At 40.7% G+C, this 20,215-nt stretch overlaps 2 protein-coding genes across 2 annotated transcripts in view; one reads left to right on the top strand and one right to left on the bottom strand.

The window, feature by feature from the left end:
• Window positions 1–20,215, top strand: part of fstl5 (follistatin-like 5) — a 156,289-nt gene that overhangs the window by 16,234 nt on the left and 119,840 nt on the right. The window contains exon 5 of the mRNA XM_067401694.1: window positions 8,686–8,937. Within this exon, the coding sequence (XP_067257795.1) occupies window positions 8,686–8,937 (252 nt within the window). The remainder of the gene's footprint in view (window positions 1–8,685; window positions 8,938–20,215) is intronic.
• Window positions 11,111–13,954, bottom strand: LOC137022619 (uncharacterized; the record flags this gene model as incomplete). The annotated part of the gene is made up of 1 exon (XM_067389029.1): window positions 11,111–13,954. A coding segment is annotated over exon 1 (2,844 nt), but the record flags the coding sequence as incomplete, so codon positions are not given.

The following is a 20,215-nucleotide window of genomic DNA, read 5'->3' as shown; positions in this document are numbered from 1 at the left end:
GTTCATTATTTAACATTAAAGGATTAATTCACTTTCAAATGAAAATTACCCCAAGCTTTACTCACCATAGGTGTATATGACTTTGTTCTTTCTGATGAACACAATCAGAGAAATATTAAAGGGGTGGTTCAGTGTTTTTTTCTAGGCTTGGTTGTGTTTTGGGGGCACAGTTTAACATGTCTTAATGCTTCGTTTTTTTGAAAACGCTGTATTTTTCATATATTTTACGTTTATTCTACACCTCTGTTTCCACTCTCATATGAACGTCTCGTTTGACTTCCTGCTTCTATTAAGTCACTCCCTCCAAAATACGCAGTGTGCTCAGATTGGTTGGCAGGTTGGTAGCTGGCCCAGTGTATCATGATTCGCTGAAGCGTCCGGAAACGCTACGCCCCTTACCATTCGTAGTTACGCGCTTAGGTGGAAAGTAAATAATAGCGCCTACATTGCTGTATAAAATTGAGCCGAATCAGACCCAGATGAAGAGGGTAAAGCAGAACCTCTGCAATCGTGGCTTTTAAAGGATGTTTATGAATGGTATTTCATTTAGTATTTGTGTTAAAGTGTTTAGATAAGCTGTCACTGCTGTTTGTTAGCTTTCAATATACAGTTTTATCCTGATTAAAGCTTTACTGTAAGCGAATACATGACTGAGTAGTTGCATTTTTGTAGAGGTATCGTTTAATTTATAGCATGAACAACTGTTTGTCTATGAACAGAGACGTTTGTTGGTGTTGGTTGCACTAGAACTTAGCTAACTGGCTAGCAAAAACGAGTTGCTCTTTCTTTGTATATGCCCTTGATGCATTAAAAATAGCAACAGAACTATAACATTACGTTTAAAAGACATGTACAAACAATAAAATGTACTTACAGTTTGAAGCCAATAAACAGCACTTTTTTTTAAAGTGGGAACTGCTTCTTTCAGTAATAGCTTTTGTGCAAATCCAGCATTGAACTCGTGTAGATTCAGGAAGCTGTCTTCAGCGCCGCATCCAGTGTAGAAAATGTCGCAGATTATAATGGATTCTATTATCTTTTGACGCGTTGCTCGCGTCCTGGTGTAAACAACTCTTCTACTTCCATTATGCTGCGCCACATGGCCTCGCCCACTTTGTTGCGTGTTCCCGGGGGCAGTGTTTATGTTAATAGCAAGGGTTTATGATGTCACCAACCCGGGAAGAAGCTTGTTGTAGTCCAAACCGGTCGTTTTTGTAGGCATTAACCTGCCATAACTTTAAAAGACAATATCTCCATTTGCATTGAACTTTCAGTGCTGTAACTTTGCAGATACTGTTTATGCTCAAGCAGCAACATTACACACTAACTAAAGTTAAAAAAGTGAAATCGCATTAAACCACCCCTTTAACAAATATCCTAACTCATCCGAGCATTATAATGGCAGTGAGCGGGATCAACAAGTATGAGCTGAAGAAAGTGTCTCCATCCATCCACATCCATCCATCATAAACATATTCCACACGGCTCCGGTAATAATAAAGGCTTTCTGAAGCGAAGCAATGCCTTTGTGTAAGAAAAATATCCATATTTAACAAGTTATGAAGTGATATCTAGCTTCCACCAGACCGCCTTCAGTATTCAAATTACGGGAAAAAAATGGAACTGGTGTCGCATCAGTTAAGTTTTTTTTCCATAAGTTGAATAGAGAAGGCGTAGGATGTAGCTGAAACATTTTGAACTGCTAGAGTTTCACTTTCTTCGTAAGTTGAATACAGAGATATATATATATTTTTTAACACAAACACGTCGCTTCGCTTCAGAAGGCCTTTATTAACCCCCCATAGCCCTGTGGTGATGAATTGATGTGGATGGAGACACTTTCTTCAGCTCATACTCATTGATCCCATTCACTGCCATTATAAAGCTCGGCCTCAGATGCATCAGGATATTTATTAATATAACTCTGATTGTGTTCATCAGAAAGAAGAAAGTCATATACACCTAGGATGGAACTACTTTAGCCGTGCGTTTCCCTGAAAACACCTTAGAACGTTGGTCAACCAATCAGATTCAAGCAAATTCTTTGCTTGGAGCATTTATAGCAGGTTATTGACTGGCTGAAAACTATTACTGCCTATTGATTTTTGAGTGTAGAACTGTAAATATTTCCTTGTGAATTCTGTAGAGCACCATGTATTATTAGTAATAAATATTATGCAATTCATAAAGACATCTCCTTGAATAGAGCTATCAAGTAAGCTGACTATAAATAATACTTGTAAACTGAAATTTAAGGGTCAGTTTTAAGGGTCAAACTTTGTTTGAAGCACTTCATCATAGAGTGATATTTGTATTTATTAATAATTTAAATATGTGAATTGTGGTTATTGTCCTGCTAAGGCTTCTCGTTGCAGTTTGATAATGATGTTCTGTAGCTGCTCTCGTTCCTTTCAGCAGATTTATTAGAGCTGATCAGTGTCAGGTAATAAAGCAAAATAAAATAATAAATGAGAAATAATGCCACAACTGATTCAAAGTGACGCGTCTCGGAGGAAGCATATCGCAGATCGTTATGCCTGAGATGCTGCAGCGTCTCACTTTAATTTAGCCAGTGCTGAGACGTGAATTGTTGTGCACAGTGATTGTACAGAAGCATGTTTAATGAATGAAACCCGGGAGCGCATCAAACTTAGTGTTTTTCCACCTTTCCCAAGCGTTCTATAAATACGGCTCCTCTCAGCCAGGTGCTTGTTAATACAACCCGTCATCGTTTTGTGATATCTCATTCTGCACTCCAGCAACAACTACGGGAGAGATTCGGTTTGTTTAAAGGAATTGCAGAGTAGTTGGTAAAGAGACAGCAGATGGAGGAGTAATGGCAGGCAGGTGAGCACAGCGTGTTTCTGTGTCATCTTTCATGAGGAGTTTGAAGCATTGTTTGAAGGCTGTTTATCCGGATGCGTTTCCTCTGTTTTGGAGGAGCAGAGTCCACAGAGGCTGCTTAAAGGGCTGCAGCGAGCCGAGCTGAAAGCTGCCGAGTGTTGTTTACTACATTACCCAAAGTCCCCAAGGACCGGCTTCTGTGCTGGAAAACATCAGATGGCCTGGGACTCGCACCTTTGGTGGTGACAAGAGAATGAAACGATAATGCAGTGTTAAGAGGAAAGAGACAAAACCCATGTGTTTAAACAAAGGCTCTGAAAGTTTGGCATGTCACTGCTCATTCAAGCGCAGTGGTGTCAGTGTTTAGTTGAAAGACTTTACGGAGACTTTGAAAACACTTTAATGCCAAATTCACTGAGAGCAACTAAAGTAAGTTTTTTTTTATTTATTTTTTTTTATGACCAACAACATTAATCTTAATGTTTAGGATGTGTTCATGCTATATAAAATGTTTTATATATTTAAAAAGTGCCCTGTGGCTACATCCAATTTCATTATTGTTTAGGATGTGAATGCATGTGAATAAAACAAATAAAAATGCAATATTATTTTTAGTCCCCGAAGCACAAAGGTAAAGCACAGCTCTGATAATGGTATATATATTCAATGATGTCTTTTGTTATTTGTTACTTGTTACTAACAGCCTCAAGGCTCTTATATTTGAACACTTATATAATTTATTTCTAAGATTCAATTCAGTCAAACTTTTACAGTAGCAGCCTGGTAATTGTCACAGTTATGTTGTGTTAAATTCATTTACATGGACTTTTAGTTTGTTTATCTTCAGTCACTCGCCACTCATCTGTTTCCATGGACACCAACTCAATCATCACAGCTGTTCGTCATTTAGTTCATCACCATTGTGTATTTAAGTTCCTTCTTGTATACTCTTCATTTGTCCAGTATTGTTTGTGTTTTAGTTGCACCCTGTGTGTTAGCTTCTTGTTTAAATAAACCTTGTTTTTGTTTTTTATTAAACTGTCTTCATCTTTGGACTATTCGTGACAGAAATGCATAAAGAAAACATTGTCTCACTACATCTCTAAATTTTGTAGCATTTTGTATAGAAAGTGATTCTAGCTGTCATTTTTATCAGTATGGTTCCGGAGGTATTTTTTCCCATTTATTTTCTCCATAGAGAACTTCATTGGGATTTCAAATTTGTCACAAACAAAAATATGCCACAAAACACAAACACACACACACACACGCACACATTGTATTTACATGTTTTATGGGGACTTTCCATAGACATAATGCTTTTTCTCTGCAAGCTGTATATTTTATCCCCTAAACCTATCCATCACAGAAAATTTTCTACATATTTAGATTTTCAAAAAACATCACTTAGTATGATTTATAAGCTGTTTTACTCACGCACATGATGGTACACCTATCATTATGAGGACATTCCATTGGCATTTATACTGAGCTAAAGACCTTTTCTAGCCCAATCTGTAAACCTACACATCACAGAAAACTTTATACGTTAACTTTAAATTTTCAGAAAACATAATTTAGTAGAATTTAAGCTATTTTCCTCATGGGGACCCCCCCCAAAAAAAAAAAAAGTCCCCACTATATCAAAAATTACTGGTATTACTATCTTTGTGGGGACATTTGTTCCCAACAACGTAGGGTTTACCAGGACCACACACACACACACACAACACCCACATAAATAATTAAAAACAACTGATCAATTGTTTTTTTGTTTTTGTTTTGTTTTTAAAAAAAATTGTTTTCCAAGGCTGCATTTATTTGATCAAAAACTATTGTGAAATATTATTACAATATAACATTTTAATATATATTACATTTTTATGTAATGTTATGTCACATATATATGTATATGTACTATACAAACACATACACACTCACAAATAAACACAGAAATATATAAGACGTTCGTTAGACCATTTACAATGTTTTTTTTTTTTTAATGATAGGTTCAAAAGAAGCATATACAGTATTGTACCATTTATCAATAACCTCAGAGCTCATGGTAGGTCTGCCTTGAAATGTTTATACAGAATTGTCAGATTCTTTATATGGAGAAAAGAATGGGATTTTCTTCTGAAACCAGAGAGTGCTCTATTTGTCACCACAAATGGCTTTGTGCAGATGGATATCAATTACAGTACATTATAAGATATGACAAGCATTCACAGCTCTTTGCATCGCTCTTTCACACAGCTAATATAAAATCTTCACAAATACAGAGTAACTGATGTTTTCGTCCTTTTATTTTGTCTGGCAGTCTTCGGGTGTACATCTGTATGAAGAGATATGACTGTATATCTGACTCTGAAGCCTTGTGCTAAGCTCTTATTAGTTACCATGCATGTCATGGATCTGCTATAATCAGCACCTAAGGGCTGACACTGGGTTCAAAAACCAGCCGGGAGAGCGGAGCTCAGTTATCGCTCAGTCATGGCTTTGCTGTCGGTGTCAGGTAGAGGAATCGCTCCCCGGTGAAGACCGCTGCATTACTTTGACCTCCTCAGGTCATCAGAATTTGTCTTCTGTTTCTGCTGCTGTCAACGTTTTGTTGGCTCACTTTTTTGATTACTACTTCTTTTGTGCTGTTACTTTAGTGCAGACACTGATCATTTTTTTTTCCATTTTTATATGGTGCTCTGTTTAGGATTCTTGCGTTGGCTTTTACTGGGATGAAAAGTCCATGTTTGATGGTGGGCAGATGAAAGCCGGACACCACACCTTCACCCAAACCCTTCATCAAAATCAAGCGTTCCTTCTCTCGGTCTCGGACTCTCTGTTCTCTCTTTGAAAAGCTGACTCATCAATAACAAATCGGTGCGACTGAATTAGTCATTTGTCTTTGATGTCACCGTGGTCACGGTGAGGCACTGTGTGCATACCAATCAGAAGCTATCTTGGCTTCTGTCCACCCTGCTGGCAAAAGCCAATTTTCTCTTTTTACTACAACAACCTGCAGTGAGAAGGTCCTTATTTAGTGGTACTTGATGAAAGAAGTCATCATTTAATTACACACATCTAAAAGGTCTCTAACTCTCTAAAGGACAGTGTGCCTAAAGGGACACATCAAGTCGACAGTCAGCCGTCGGGCAACATAGTGCCGTTTTTGAGTGTTGTCCAGCTTTGTTTTTTCAGTGTGTTCTTCAGCATTGGTTCCAGTCAGACATTGTCGGAATTTTGGCCCGATTCAGCATGTTGAATCGCCTTCGGTAAGAGAGAGAGAGAACTCTGATTGGCTGCAAATGAGTCTATGCAGTCTGTGCACAAGAATAAAAGCGAAAGTAATGAAAGCGAGCAAAGAAGTCAAGATGGTACCGACAGAAGGCTGTTCTAATTTTACATCATCTTACCTGAGCATTCGAATGCACAAACACTTTCGTAATAACCGAGCCGACTGGAATGAAGAAATTGATCAGTGTGATTGATATTCAAAATGGTAAGCAAGCACTGCTTTGTTTATAATTTGTATATCTGCAGTCCCAGTTTCGGTTGCCCTTTTTGACTGGTGAAAATAGACTATAGATACCTGCTGATATAGACAGTCGGGGTGTAACAATATATCGTATCACTATATATCACAATACAAAAATGCCACAAATTTGTATCGTGGATAGTGACCATATGTATTGTGTATAGTTCACCAAATATAAAAATTACTGTGTGAAGAAATTCAAGTTTCAGCGTTTTGTTGTCATCATTACACTACTATATATAATGTTGAATATAATGTATGATAATGTAATATAATAATAATAATTTGTGGGTCCTGATCATGTCAAATATCTTATGTTACCAGTAAAAAGTGGCCTACATTATTTTAAATATACCTAGTCAGTGACAGAGTACAAGCATATTAGTCTAAAATAATTCTGTATTTTCATCTTCAGAATCATGAGTATTTTTAATCTGGTGTCACCATTAGAGTTGTCGCAAGTATAAACGCGGATTCATAAACACCTCTGATTGGCCATTGTGTTGACGCGCTCATCGGATATGTCTGTGATTGGCTACAATGATCAACGCACGGCAGCGTTTGAAAGCACACAGAAGTGTTTGAATTTGAAAGTGTTTTGAAACCGGAAGCGGGAGCGTTTGAAGGCAGGCAGGTGTCTATCAGTGGACTGGTCCACGATAAACGCCTGCTTTCAAACACTCCCATGTGTATCTGTGTAAACGCTCGGTGAAGAGCTTCATTGATGTCTATTTACAACGTTTTTACAGCATTAATCATTGAAGCCAATCTCAGACATATCTGATGAGCCGTGAACACAATGGCCAATCACAGGTGTTTACGAATCTGCTCAACAGTGCTCAAAGTGTCACATTTTTTAAATTTCAGTACCGACTAGGTACCGAAGTCGGTACTTTTGACAACTCTAGTCACTATTGTCCAGTGCATTGGGTTACCAGCACCAAACCTATTCATTTCCACCCCAATGTAATACCAGATTTAGCATTTTAACCAACAGTACATTTTTTGTTAACCATTTACCATGTCTTGGAGTATCGCAATAATATTGTATTGTGAGTTCAGTATCGTGATATGTATCGACTCATGACATGAGGGTATTGTTACACCCCTAATAGACATATATTTACTTACATGCAGGCACAGAACATACATGCTAGTTGACAGTCACCATTAGTTCTTTTGGTGTGTTCAAGCGCAGCTTTTTGGCTGAGACGCAGCCGACGAGAGGCGACAACACAGTCAGCGTTCATCGCCGCTACTTCTTTGATGTCAGCTTGGTGTATCCTGGGCTGAAAAGCACGACTGTGTGTTTTTATGCTTCACAAATGTATTTGATTTTCTGTGATGTATTGAACACCATGATTGTTGTGAATTTTGCTATAGAGTTTTTAGATGGGAATTTTGCTTTAGAGTTTTGTTGAAATTACAAGTTTGACTTGAAAAATCAATAATATTGTGTGGCATATGCCAGCAAAAGTTTATGAATTTATAGCAGTTTTCTTAATACACATTCCTCTTCTTATTGTGCAGTCAAACCAATCAATATTTATTTTGTTTACATTTTAATTTAGTTAAATGTAATTGTTGTTTATGTACTAAAAAACTAAATATCATTTTTTGATTTAGTTTAGTTTCTTTCAGAGAAAAAAAAAATGTAATACAATCAAAAGGTTATGTACATTTTAAGAAGAAATACTAAAGACTAACTTTTCAAACATACAAAAAGTCCTTCTGTCATTTTTATACATTGCCTGAGATTTTTTAAATGGCTTTTACAAGCTTTATTTATCAAGTTCCCTTATTTAAACGCAATTGCCATTGTCTAACAGGGGAACTGAGATCTGAAACGTGACTGTGCATTTTCAATTCTTAGTATTTATGAAATGATCAGCTGCAGGAGGAGCAGAGCTCACATCTCTGTAATTGATAATAAAGGGAACTGTGGTAGAGCTCAGGCTATGTTTTATTGCAGTCATACATATTTCATGTGAAGCCCATACGGCCTGCATATTATCAGTACAGTGGGATTGTTTCCTCCACATTGCTTCTTAACTGCCAACATTGACTAAACACCAAAAATACAAAGCAACTGTATGGCATGACAAAACAATCTTTTTACTGTGCTTTGTTTTGTAAAGTTGGTGTTTTAAAATAACTGTTCAGCTGGACGTGGGATGAAACACATATTTATACTTTGATTCCATGATATGAATTCTAAAGAACACATCAACTTCTAATGAAGTCAAGTGAATGAACATGATATGTTTCTCCATATATGTGTAATATTACAATTTCTCCTCTCTTTGCAGGGTTCTTTGGTCAGAATGGTTATCCCATAGGGCCCTGTGAACATAAGTACTGTGGTTTGGGGAAGCACTGTGTGGTTGACCAAGAAACAGGTGAAGGAGAATGTCAGTGCCTGGATCGCTGCAAACCACATTACAAACCTGTGTGTGGATCTGACGGCAAACTCTACCAGAACCACTGTGAGCTTCACAGAGCCTCCTGTTTGGCCCATCAGAGAATAACCATCATGCACAGCGAGGAATGCTTCTACAAAGGTATAGAACCTGATATGATTTGTAATGGTATATTGTCCATAATCGTCCAGTTTATATTTGAACTACTTTGTTTGATTAAGGTGGTTGTTAAAGCCATTTTTATGTGAACTGCATACTTAATTGTTTAAAGATGTGGTTTTGTAAATTCTGAAAAGGATGTTGAGTTGAGTTATAAGAAAAGCACATCCTGATGTGTATAGCGAGGCAAAGGAGATGTACTTGACAAATTTCTTTTCCAAGAAAAAGAGGGGCTGTTTTGTTCAGCATAATAATCAAGATACAATTCTCAGAAATTATGTCCAGCCCTAATGCAGTAGTAATGGCCACTAATGAATGGAAAAAAAATGATGTTGTGCTTGTAAAATCTGATTTAGAACTGGAAACTTAACTGTTTTGTTCTGTTCTGCTGAATAATTTATATTAGGTTTAATTTCTGGATAAGAAAAAAAAAAAAAAAAAAAAAAAAACTATATTTTTTAAAGATGACTTTAGATGAACAATTAAAGCATATTTAATGTCTCCATTAAACTAATGGACCATAAAATGTTCCAAACAAATTGATATGAAAGATTTCAAAACAATGCTGAAATTATATGCTCTCATATTGTACCACAGTAGATCATCTCAGTGACTTTTTTGTTGTTGTTGTTGTTGTTGTTGTTGAGTTTTCAAATTCACTAAGTTCACTATTATTTTATAGACAGCCTTATGAATGCAAAACACCACTTTAACTACTGCATACATGTGCAGGAAAACGTCTCAGGTTACAGATGTAACCCTGGTTCCCTGAGTAGGGAACGAGACGCTGCGTGGTAACGCATTGGGAACCTTCTGCGTGATGTCGTCACTGAAGCACTCATGTATCTAGCCAATCGCGAAGCGAGACGTCAGAGACGGGTGACGTCACGGACCAGGAAACTATAAAGCACACTCGGATGCAGAGCACGCCAGCTTCTAAGTAAGTCTGAAGCAAGCACTTGCAAGTGTGCAGGGGTACGGCAAGAGACGCAGCGTCTCGTTCCCTACTCAGGGAACCAGGGTTACATCTGTAACCTGAGACGTTCCCTTTCGTGGGAACTGTCGACGCTGCGTGGTAACGCATTGGGAACGCAATCCCAACTGAGCCGTAGCTCAAGCACTTGCCAAGGTTATCTTGACAGGACAGAGGACCCCGGAGTGGAGCCAACATCAAGGTTATAATATTTAATAAATGTGTGCTGGCATGACCATCCAGCTGCATCACATATGTCACTCATGGAGACTCCTGACATCAGAGCTTTCGATGCCGCCATACCCCTGGTAGAATGGGCGCGAACATTCAAGGGAGAGGGCTGTCCGGCCGCTTCGTATGCAAGTGAGATGGCCTCGACCACCCACTTACTCATTCTCTGTTTTGATGCTGGGCCCCCTTTTCTAGGGGACCCATAACAGACAAACAACTGATCTGACTTACGCCACAGGGCAGCTCTGTGGACATAAGTATCCAAAGCCCTTACTGGGCATAACAGATTCAATTTTTCCTGATCCGCAGATTCAAATGGAGGAGGATAGAAAGACTGAAGCACAATGGGGCCTGGGACATTGGTAGGGACCTTTGGGACATACCCCGGTTTAGGATACAGGAATGCTTTCACCATTCCTGGAGCAAATTCAAGGAAAGAGGGAGCAACAGAAAGTGCTTGTAAATCTCCTATCCGCTTCAGAGAAGTGATAGCTAATAAAAGAATCGTTTTCAGAGTGAGGAACCTCTCAGGAACCTCCTCTAATGGTTCAAAGGGAGCCTCAGCTAACCCTTGTAAGACCACAGCCAAGTCCCAGGTTGGCACCCTTGTGCGCACTGGAGGCCTCAACCTCAGTGTGCCACGGAGGAAGCGTGTGACGAGGGGGTCTCGACCTACCGAGATATTCCCCTCAAGAGGAGCATGATATGCTGAAATTGCTGCAACATAAACCTTTAAGGTTGAGTGAGATAGGCCCTCCGAGAATTTTTTCTGGAGGAATTTTAGCACAAAGCTAACAGAAGAAAGGACAGGGTCCGTATTATTGTGTCTGCACCAGGTAGAAAACAAATTCCATTTGTAGGCATACAACTTATTCGTGGCGGGAGCTCTGGAGTTAAGAATGGTCTCCACAACCTCGGTTGGGAGACCAGCATTTATGAGTCTGGCCCCCTCAGAGGCCAGGCCCATAGTTTCAGTCGTTCTGGGCGGGGATGTATAATCATGCCGCCCGCTTGAGACAGGAGGTCCTGTCTGAGAGGAAGCTCCATTGGGGAGCCGTTGAGTAACGACACTAGGTCTGAGAACCATATCCTGGTTGGCCAGAATGGGGCTACCAGTATTAGATTGGCCCCTTCTCGGCGTACTTTTTCCAGAACTCCCGGGAGCAGGGCGATCGGGGGAAATGCGTACAGGCGCAGCCTCGGCCACGTCTGTACCATAGCATCCAGACCCAGAGGTGCTGGATGTGTTAGGGAGTACCAGAGCGGACACTGGGTTGACTCTCCCGAGGCGAACAGGTCGACTTCCGCTCGACCGAAATTTTTCCATAGGAGACTCACCACTTCTGGGTGGAGTCTCCACTCCCCGGGCCTTGGCCCCTGCCTCGACAGGGCATCTGCTCCCCCATTTTGATGTCCCGGGATGTAAGCTGCCCTCAGCGAGAGCAGCTTCCCTTGGGACCACAGGAGGATCTGACGGGCCAAGTAATATAGTCGGCGAGACCGCAGACCCCCCTGATGATTTATATATGCAACCACTGCAGTGTTGTCCGTACGAACCAACACATGGAAACCTCTCAGGTCTGGGAGAAAGTGTTTCAGAGCTAGGAACACTGCCATCATCTCTAGCCGATTTATGTGCCAAGAGAGCTGATGGTCTTCCCAAAGACCCTGAGCTGAGCGACCACTCATGATCGCTCCCCAGCCCGTGAGGGAGGCGTCCGTCGTAAGCATTACTCGACGAGTAGTGGCCCCCAACACGGGTCCCTGGGACAGGAACCGGGGGTCTTTCCACATGGTCAGAGAACGAAGACATCGTTTTGAGACTTTGATCATGCGAAAGGGATTTCCCCTCGGGGAGAACCCCCTGGTCCTGAGCCACCACTGTAGGGGCCTCATGTGCAGAAGGCCAAAAGGTATCACGTTGGACGCATCTGCCATCAGACCCAGCAGTTTCTGGAACTGTTTTACAGTGAGTGACTGGCCTAACTTCACCCCTTTCATAGCCATAAGAATGGCACTCACCCGAGCGGGAGACAAATGTGCCCGCATCGTGGTGGAGTCCCACACTACACCCAGATAGTTGGTGGATTGAGCTGGAACTAGCACACTCTTTTTGGCATTGAGCCTCAGCCCAAGCCTCTTCATATGGGACAGAACAGCATCTCGATGCTGAACTGCTAGTTGCTCTGACTGAGCTAGAATCAACCAATCGTCGATATAATTCAGTATGCGAATGCCCTGGATCCTCAGCGGAGCCAGAGCTGCGTCCACGCATTTCGTGAATGTGCGGGGTGATAATGATAGGCCGAACGGAAGAACCCTGTACTGGTAAGCTTCGCCCCCGAAAGCAAACCTGAGGAACTTCCTGTGAGAAGGATGGATGGACACATGAAAGTAAGCATCTTTCAGGTCTATTGCCACAAACCAGTCCTCGGACCTGATCTGTGGTATAATCTGTTTGAGTGTCAGCATCTTGAACTTGAGCTTTTGTATTGAGCGATTTAGCACACGTAAATCTATAATAGGTCGTAGACCTCCATCCTTCTTTGGAACAATGAAGTAACGGCTGTAGAACCCTGACTGATTGCTGGGAGGAGGAACCCTTTCTATAGCTCCTTTTCGCAAAAGTGTCGCAACTTCTTGTTCCATAACCAGAGACTGCTCGGGGGTTACCACTGTGGGAAGAACCCCGTTGAATCTGGGCGGGCGAGACCCGAACTGGATCTTGTAACCCTCTTTTATAGTGAGCAGCACCCATTTTGATATATTCGGAAGAAGTTTCCATTCTACCAGAAAATTTACTAAGGGAACCAGTCTCTCGAGACTGGCCTCTGGTGTTTTTTGAGCACCTGATTCGACGCTCTGAAGCGGCGCACCGGCAGAGAACAATCGAATCAAGTGGCCGGCCCTCCTCGGAGGGTCGGTGGAGACCGCTGCGCCCTGACGCACCCTGGGTGGCAGGGTTGGCATAACGATCCCCTGAGGGCGCCGAAGGGAAGCGGCTTTTAGATGTATTTTTCGCCGGCTCCCTTCGGAGGGGGCCGCCCTCATCGGTTCCTGACCCACAGACATCAGGACCGCTTCGAAGCCTTCCGGGGCCAGGATAACGGCGCGCAGGTCCGTTCTGCCCCTAGAAGGCTTCGGCTGAGCGGGCCGACCCGATCCCCAAGCTCTCTGCGGGGGAGCACGGGCGGCCACGCTAATCTTTTGTTGCGCTCTGTGGTGCGCTGAGGAGCTCGTTGACGGCCGAGGCTGATCCCGCTCATCAGCCTCGGGGGGAGGGATTCTTGGTTTGCGGGGGATGAACCTCTGGAACGCCGCAGATTGTTTCTTAGCCTCCTGGAACCTCTCGACGACTGTTGTAACGGCGTCGCCGAAGAGGCCCGCAGGAGACAGCGGCGCGTCCATAAGGGAGGCTTTGTCACGCTCCCTTATGTCCGAGAGGTTCAGCCACAAGTGCCTCTCCGGAGCCACCAATGCTGCCATAGAGCGGCCGATTTCTTTTGCCGTCTCTTTGGTGGCACGGAGAGCCAGGTCAGTTGCCATCCTGATTTCCTGGATGCACTCATACGTGGCCTCCCCGCTATTCTCCACTTCCCCCAGCAGGTCGGCTTGATATGCCTGTAGGAGCGACATGGTATGTAGACATGCCGCTGCCTGACCTGCTGCCGCATAAGCCTTGCCCACCAAGCCCGATGTAGTTTTTAATGGCTTGGTGGGCAACGTCGGGGTTTTCAGCGACGATGCAGACTCGGGGGAGAGATAGCCCGCAAGCGTCTCTTCCACCCGAGGCATCGCCGCATAGCCTTGCTGCTTCAGCCCCACGACGTTACTATACATTGAGGTCTGGGGGCTGAAGACGCGATATGATGCCGGCTTCTTCCAAGACCTCGAGACCTCGGTGTGGAGGTCCGGAAAGAAGGGCAAACCCCGACGCTGGGGTAGTGACCGAGCGGGCAGAAAGCGCTCATCCAGCTTACTCTTTGGTCTAGTATCTGCCCGCTCTGCTGGCCAGTCAATTTTTAATTTGGCCACAGCCCTGGTCACTACCTCCAGGAGCTCCTCATGTGCTGGGGAAGAGGATGGCGGTTCCTCTTCCCCCACGCTCATCACATCAACCTCCTCAGAGGAAGAGAGATGAAGCGCGGGTGCCTCTCTCTGGGGGGAAGAAACCGCAACGCGTGCTTCCGCCGCCTGAGAAGAGGCACTGGGGCTGGCAGGTAAAGGGCGAGATAAGGCTGGGCCCGTCTCAACCCCCTCTGCCAGCTCCATTTGCGAACCCCACGAATGAAGCCGCCGCTGCGCCTCAGCAACAGCGGGACCCGCTCCGCGGGGAACGCCGACCGGAGCACCCTCTTTATCATGAAAGAGTGCCCGGCGTGATCTTAAAACTCTGAGGGTGAGCTTCTCACAATGAACACAGACAGCCCCCTCGAGAGCTGCCTGTGCATGCTCAACCCCCAGGCAGACAACACACATCTCATGAGTGTCCCCATCTGGAATAAACCGTGTGCATGGGTGAACACACTTTTTAAATTGTCTGCCTTCCGCCATTTCACTCGTGTCTTATTCACTATATGTATATATATATGTGTGGTGCACAATAACACTCTTGTCCTCAGACGAAGAGATAATGTTTTCCAAAAATAAGCAGGACAAACAACACCAAATAAGACACACAAGATAACATAGAGCGCTTGCTGAAGACACAGAAGCTGGCGTGCTCTGCATCCGAGTGTGCTTTATAGTTTCCTGGTCCGTGACGTCACCCGTCTCTGACGTCTCGCTTCGCGATTGGCTAGATACATGAGTGCTTCAGTGACGACATCACGCAGAAGGTTCCCAATGCGTTACCACGCAGCGTCGACAGTTCCCACGAAAGGGAACTCTTCAATCTCTCCATCAGAAAGAGTAGGCAATAAGCCAAGCACTTCCACATTCTGACCAAGAAATCAAACCTCTAAATGCCCTCTCAAATCAAATCTCAGTCAAAGCATTTGGCCGTCAGACAATGATATTGCCCTGCTTGGGGCAATCAGTGTAAGTTTGGAGAGCCAGAGAGATGTATGGTTAGTGTAGATGATTGTCCTGCAATTCAGGAAGACACCACAATGTCTGATTGCAAAATTGCCCTCTGAATATTCATACATTTTTAGTTGTTTACATAGCTTTATTAGCATTTTCATGCATATCTTTGTTAGCATATCAATCATGTATGTGGTTTTAGAAAATGATTGGTTTGTTCTCCTTACTTGAAAACTTTGAATATTAAACTGTAGAAAGTTGATAATTAGAGAGATGTTTGGATTGGATAATTAGGTGTTCTAACTATCCACAAAGTATCAAACAGGCACTAATGGTTTTCACAATGGCAGGTGCACTCAAAACATAATTTTTGTGCTTGTTTTTGATAAGTTTAAAGAGCTTTTTGTAATTCTGGCAGCAAAATAACATTCTGCATTGGCGACCGTTATCTGAACTTTAAGCATAGTTTTTTACCTTTGAGAAAGTCTCACTTCAACTGAAAACCAGAGATGAGCTTTCAGAATTAAGGGGTTAGTTCACCCAAAAATGAAAATTTTGTCATAATTTACTCATCCTCATGTCGTTCCACACCCGTAAGACCTTCATTCATCTTCGGAACACAAATTAAAATATTTTTGATAAACTCCAAGGCCTCCATTGTCAGCAAGATAATTAACACTTTCAATGCCCAGATTTTCAATGCCCAAAGCTACAAAAGATATATTTAAAACAGTTCATGTGACTACAGTGGTTCAACCTTAATTTTATGAAGCGACGATAATACTTTTTATGCACCAAAAAACAAAATAGTGACTTTATTCAACAAAACGATTTCAAAACACTGCTTCATGAAGCTTCGAAGCTTTAAAAATATTTTGTTTCGAATCATTGGTTTGGAGCGTATATCCAACTGCCAAAGTCATGTGATTTTGGTGAACGAGGCTTCGTTACATCATACGTGTTTCGAAATTTGAATGGTTCACCACTGGGGGGTGTGACTTTGGTAGTTTGATACACGCCCCCAACCACTGATTCGAAACAAAAGATTCATAAAGCTTCATGAAGCGGTGTTTTGAAATCGCCCATCACTAGATATTTTTAAATAAAGTTGTTTTTTGTTGTTTCGTTTTTTTTGGCGCACAAAAAGTATTCTCGTCACTTCATAACATTAAGGTTGAACCACTGTAGTCACATGCACTGTTTGAAATATGTCTTTAGTAGCTTTCTGGGCATCTGAAAGTGTTACAGTTTTTTTCGATTGCTAAACGACAGTGAGCACAACTGGAGCTACATGTGCAAAACTCTAACTACAGTCTGCACTACCAACAGTCACCTGAGCTAAACAGTTAACACATGGCTCAAAACAGGCTCAGTGCAGCCAAACACTGTGCACAACCCTCACTGAGATAACACACACTGTCACTCAGAACACACTGAGAGGAAAAACACTAGCATCAAACACCAACACAGAAAATACAAACTTTTCATCTTTACAGTTTGAACAATTTCAGTGACTTCATACAAAGTAATATTTTCTTCAAAGAAAAGAGTGACATTCTTTCACATTATTTATTTAAATTTTTAGAACCTAATTATTTAAGGTAAATGAAAATTAACAGTTTGCTTCAATAGTCTGTAGTAATTTACGGAATTACAGTAATGAGTTACATATATATATATGTGTGTGTGTGTGTGTGTGTGTGTGTGTGTGTTCACTAACAAGTCTAAAACAAGACACCTGCTTTCAGCTGAAATTGCAATGTTTGAAAGGCAAAAGGCTGAAATCTATTCTGTTTTGAATGTGTGGTTCACAGTTTTGACAGCAGTGTGTTAGCATTTGAACAAAGTGCTGTAAATCCACAGTGTTGTGCAGGTTGTGGTTAAAGTCATGGGATAAGTGTGTAGAGTTTTGAAAACTGTGTTCAAGCAATGAAAACCACATGAACTGCTGCTGTGCAGACTGTAGTTAGAGTTTTGCACATGTGACTCCAGTTGTGCCCACTGTCGTTTAGCAATCGAAAAAAACTGTAATTAACTTGCTGGCAATGCAGGCCTCACTGGACCATCAGATTTTATCAAAAATATCTTAATTTGTGTTCCAAAGATGAACTAAGGTCTTATGGGTGTGAAACAACATCCTGCAATTTTTATTTAGTATTTTGTTTTCCAGTACAAATATATAAACAAGGTTATTTTATTGAATTTGATGCGCAATTGTGTAAGAGAATATATCTTTTTTTATTATTTTTATTGTTTTTGCTCCATTGCCAAATTGCTTTTTCTTTTCTTGTTTCAAGAACAAACCTCATCAAATTTTGTTAGATGTGTGCTTAAAACAAGAAGAAGAAGAAAAAAAGAAAACAGTGAATGCACTGGATTTGATAAACAGTAAATGCACTGGACCACAGATAAATCAAATGTGAACAGTGTATAGATCAGAAAATGCAGAAGCATTTGTACCTTTTTATAATTAAGTTAAATTATTATTGTAGGTGCAAAAAAAAAAAAAAATAGTGTTTTTTTTAACTGTGTATAGTGGTTTTGTGTATATGTGTGATTTATCATCTTTTAAATCTTTCATCTTTAGAAATCAGTCATTTCTGCACTAGTTGCACACAGCAGTGGCCAATTAAGTGCCAAAGTATTCTGCATACTAGTGTTCTCTAATGCTTCATTTATACTCCACGATTCCTTCTCTGTACCGCTCCAATATTTTTCTTGTCTCTCAGGGCATTTGATTGTCTGGCTAGGCGGTGTTTACAAATACTGATGTTGTCAGAGTCTAGTGATTTGGGGCCTGTGCATACGCCAGAGCAAATTAACCAAAAGCAGCAGGATGAAAGCTTCACAGAACATCAAGAGACTGCTGATTCCTCCCAAACTATGTGCTGACCAGGGCAAAGATGAGAAGTAGCAGGGTAGATGCCATAATAAGTAATAAAACATCACAGAACATATGCTGTCGGCTACAGAACTTCTGTATCCCAGTAGGAAGGCAGTGAAGGAGTTCTCTCTAGCCAAGGAAGAGGTTTCGGATTTTGCATGCCTGTAGGGCTGTGTGGTTTGGCATGAGGTTCTGGGTTTGGATAACGATGGGATGCAAGCTGTTGGGCTGGCAAAGTAAACTGTAAATGCTTTTCTAATTGTTCGCATACATTCGAGCCCAATAGTACATTATGTGCAATTACAAAGCATTACTTTCTGAGAAAAATCTTTTGTTCAGTGTCGTACGGGATACCCAGTGGTGGCAAGGGGCCTGACCAATCACAATTTATTAAAATTGTAAATAAAAATACAATGTCAGTGTTTCTATTTTAGAATTTCGTGTTTAATTCAGTGTTACTAGCTGTTTCTTTGTCAATCAGTCAAATATCTATCTATCTATCTATCTATCTATCTATCTATCTATCTATCTATCTATCTATCTATCTATCTATCTATCTATCTATCTATCTATCTATCTATCTATCTATCTATCTATCTATCTATCTATCTATCTATCTATCTATCTATCTATCTATCTATCTATCTATCTATCTATCTATCTATCTATCTATCTATCTAAATTATTTCCCCACCAGATGAATGCTTTCTAAAAGACTGAAATCTACAAAGATGGACAGAAAAACTGCACAGAAAAGTATAAAAAAGGAAGACCTGTCATATAGTTTTACATTGGACCCCCAAGATTTATGTTACCATGCTGGTCCTGTTTAATACATCAAACAAAGGAAAAATATTATGCGTCAAAGTTTTAAACTTTCAAAGTACTTATGATGAATAATCGGGAGACGTCTCAAAAGACAGCTTTACTGTCAGTCAGAGCGAGGGGAAAAAAAGTTTAATTTCTTGCCGTGTCAACTGTTAGGGAAAAATATCCCCCCATTAAGCTTTCCTCTGTCTGTTAAGCTTCAATTATGTCCCTTATTTCAGTGACTCACCCGCTATATGACTATTTGCACTGGGGAAATTAAATGGCTCTTTCAGAATTCTGCACTTTGCTCCTTGCATACGCTGTGTAAGTTTGGGTTGTTTGGGTTGTTTTGAAGATGATATATTCATCTCATTCTTTTTTCCCATTACTTCAGTTTATTTCATAAGAATAAAAAGTTAATGACGCTTGTGGTCTGTCTGATGTAACTCCATTCAGCCATCAGTCTTTTACATGTCTTGTTTTTTTCTTCTGTTGTTTTGAATGTTGCTGACAATTGAAAGGACTGACAGATTTCAAATGAGTTTACTTCAAGTGTTCAAAATTTTATGGTTAAGTCATGATAGAAATGGGATAAAAGAACCTCATGGTCATTGCGTCTATTCACTACTGTTCAAAAGACTGGGGAATTTTTTTTTATTTTTTATTTTTTTTATTACTTTTATTTAGCAAGGGTGCATTTAACTGATCAAAAGTGACAGTAAAGACATTTAACTTTCTATTTATCAAAGAATCTTAAAAAATGTATCACGGTTTCCAAAAAAAAAAAAAAAAATATTAAGCAGCACAACTGTTTTCACCATTGATAATAAGAAATGTTGCTTGAGCAGCAAATCAGCATATTAAAATTATTTCTGAAGGATCGTGTGACACTGAAGACTGAAGGTCTTACCAAAAACTTTTGAATGGTAGTGTAAAATAAAATTATATGTATATTTATTTCATAAAATATAAATATTATGTAAGATCAAATGTTATTTAGTAATATGAAGCAAATTTTTGTCACTTTTTATCTATTAATTTCTTCAAAAATACAATACAAATTCAGTGCATACAAATGTGGCTTGAATACAACTGTTAGATAAACATGATAAACATTCCTAAAAAAAAAGAATGATATTCATTGAATCTTTTATACCATATATCTTTTATATTATTTATCTTTTATACTATTTATTGCAAAATAAAATCTGTTATCCCAGCTACATTATCACAGATTTCAAATGAATTCACACATGAAAATATAACTCCCCACATGGCTTTGTGCCCAGACATGTCAGTTGTTTCGAGTGTCACCCTGTACCAGAGAGTATTGAAAG

The sequence above is a fragment of the Chanodichthys erythropterus genome, chromosome 1 (assembly GCF_024489055.1).
Source record: "Chanodichthys erythropterus isolate Z2021 chromosome 1, ASM2448905v1, whole genome shotgun sequence".
Taxonomy (NCBI): Eukaryota; Metazoa; Chordata; class Actinopteri; order Cypriniformes; family Xenocyprididae; genus Chanodichthys; species Chanodichthys erythropterus.
Note: the sequence above shows the minus strand (reverse complement) of the source record. Positions and strands in the feature narration are given on the sequence as shown.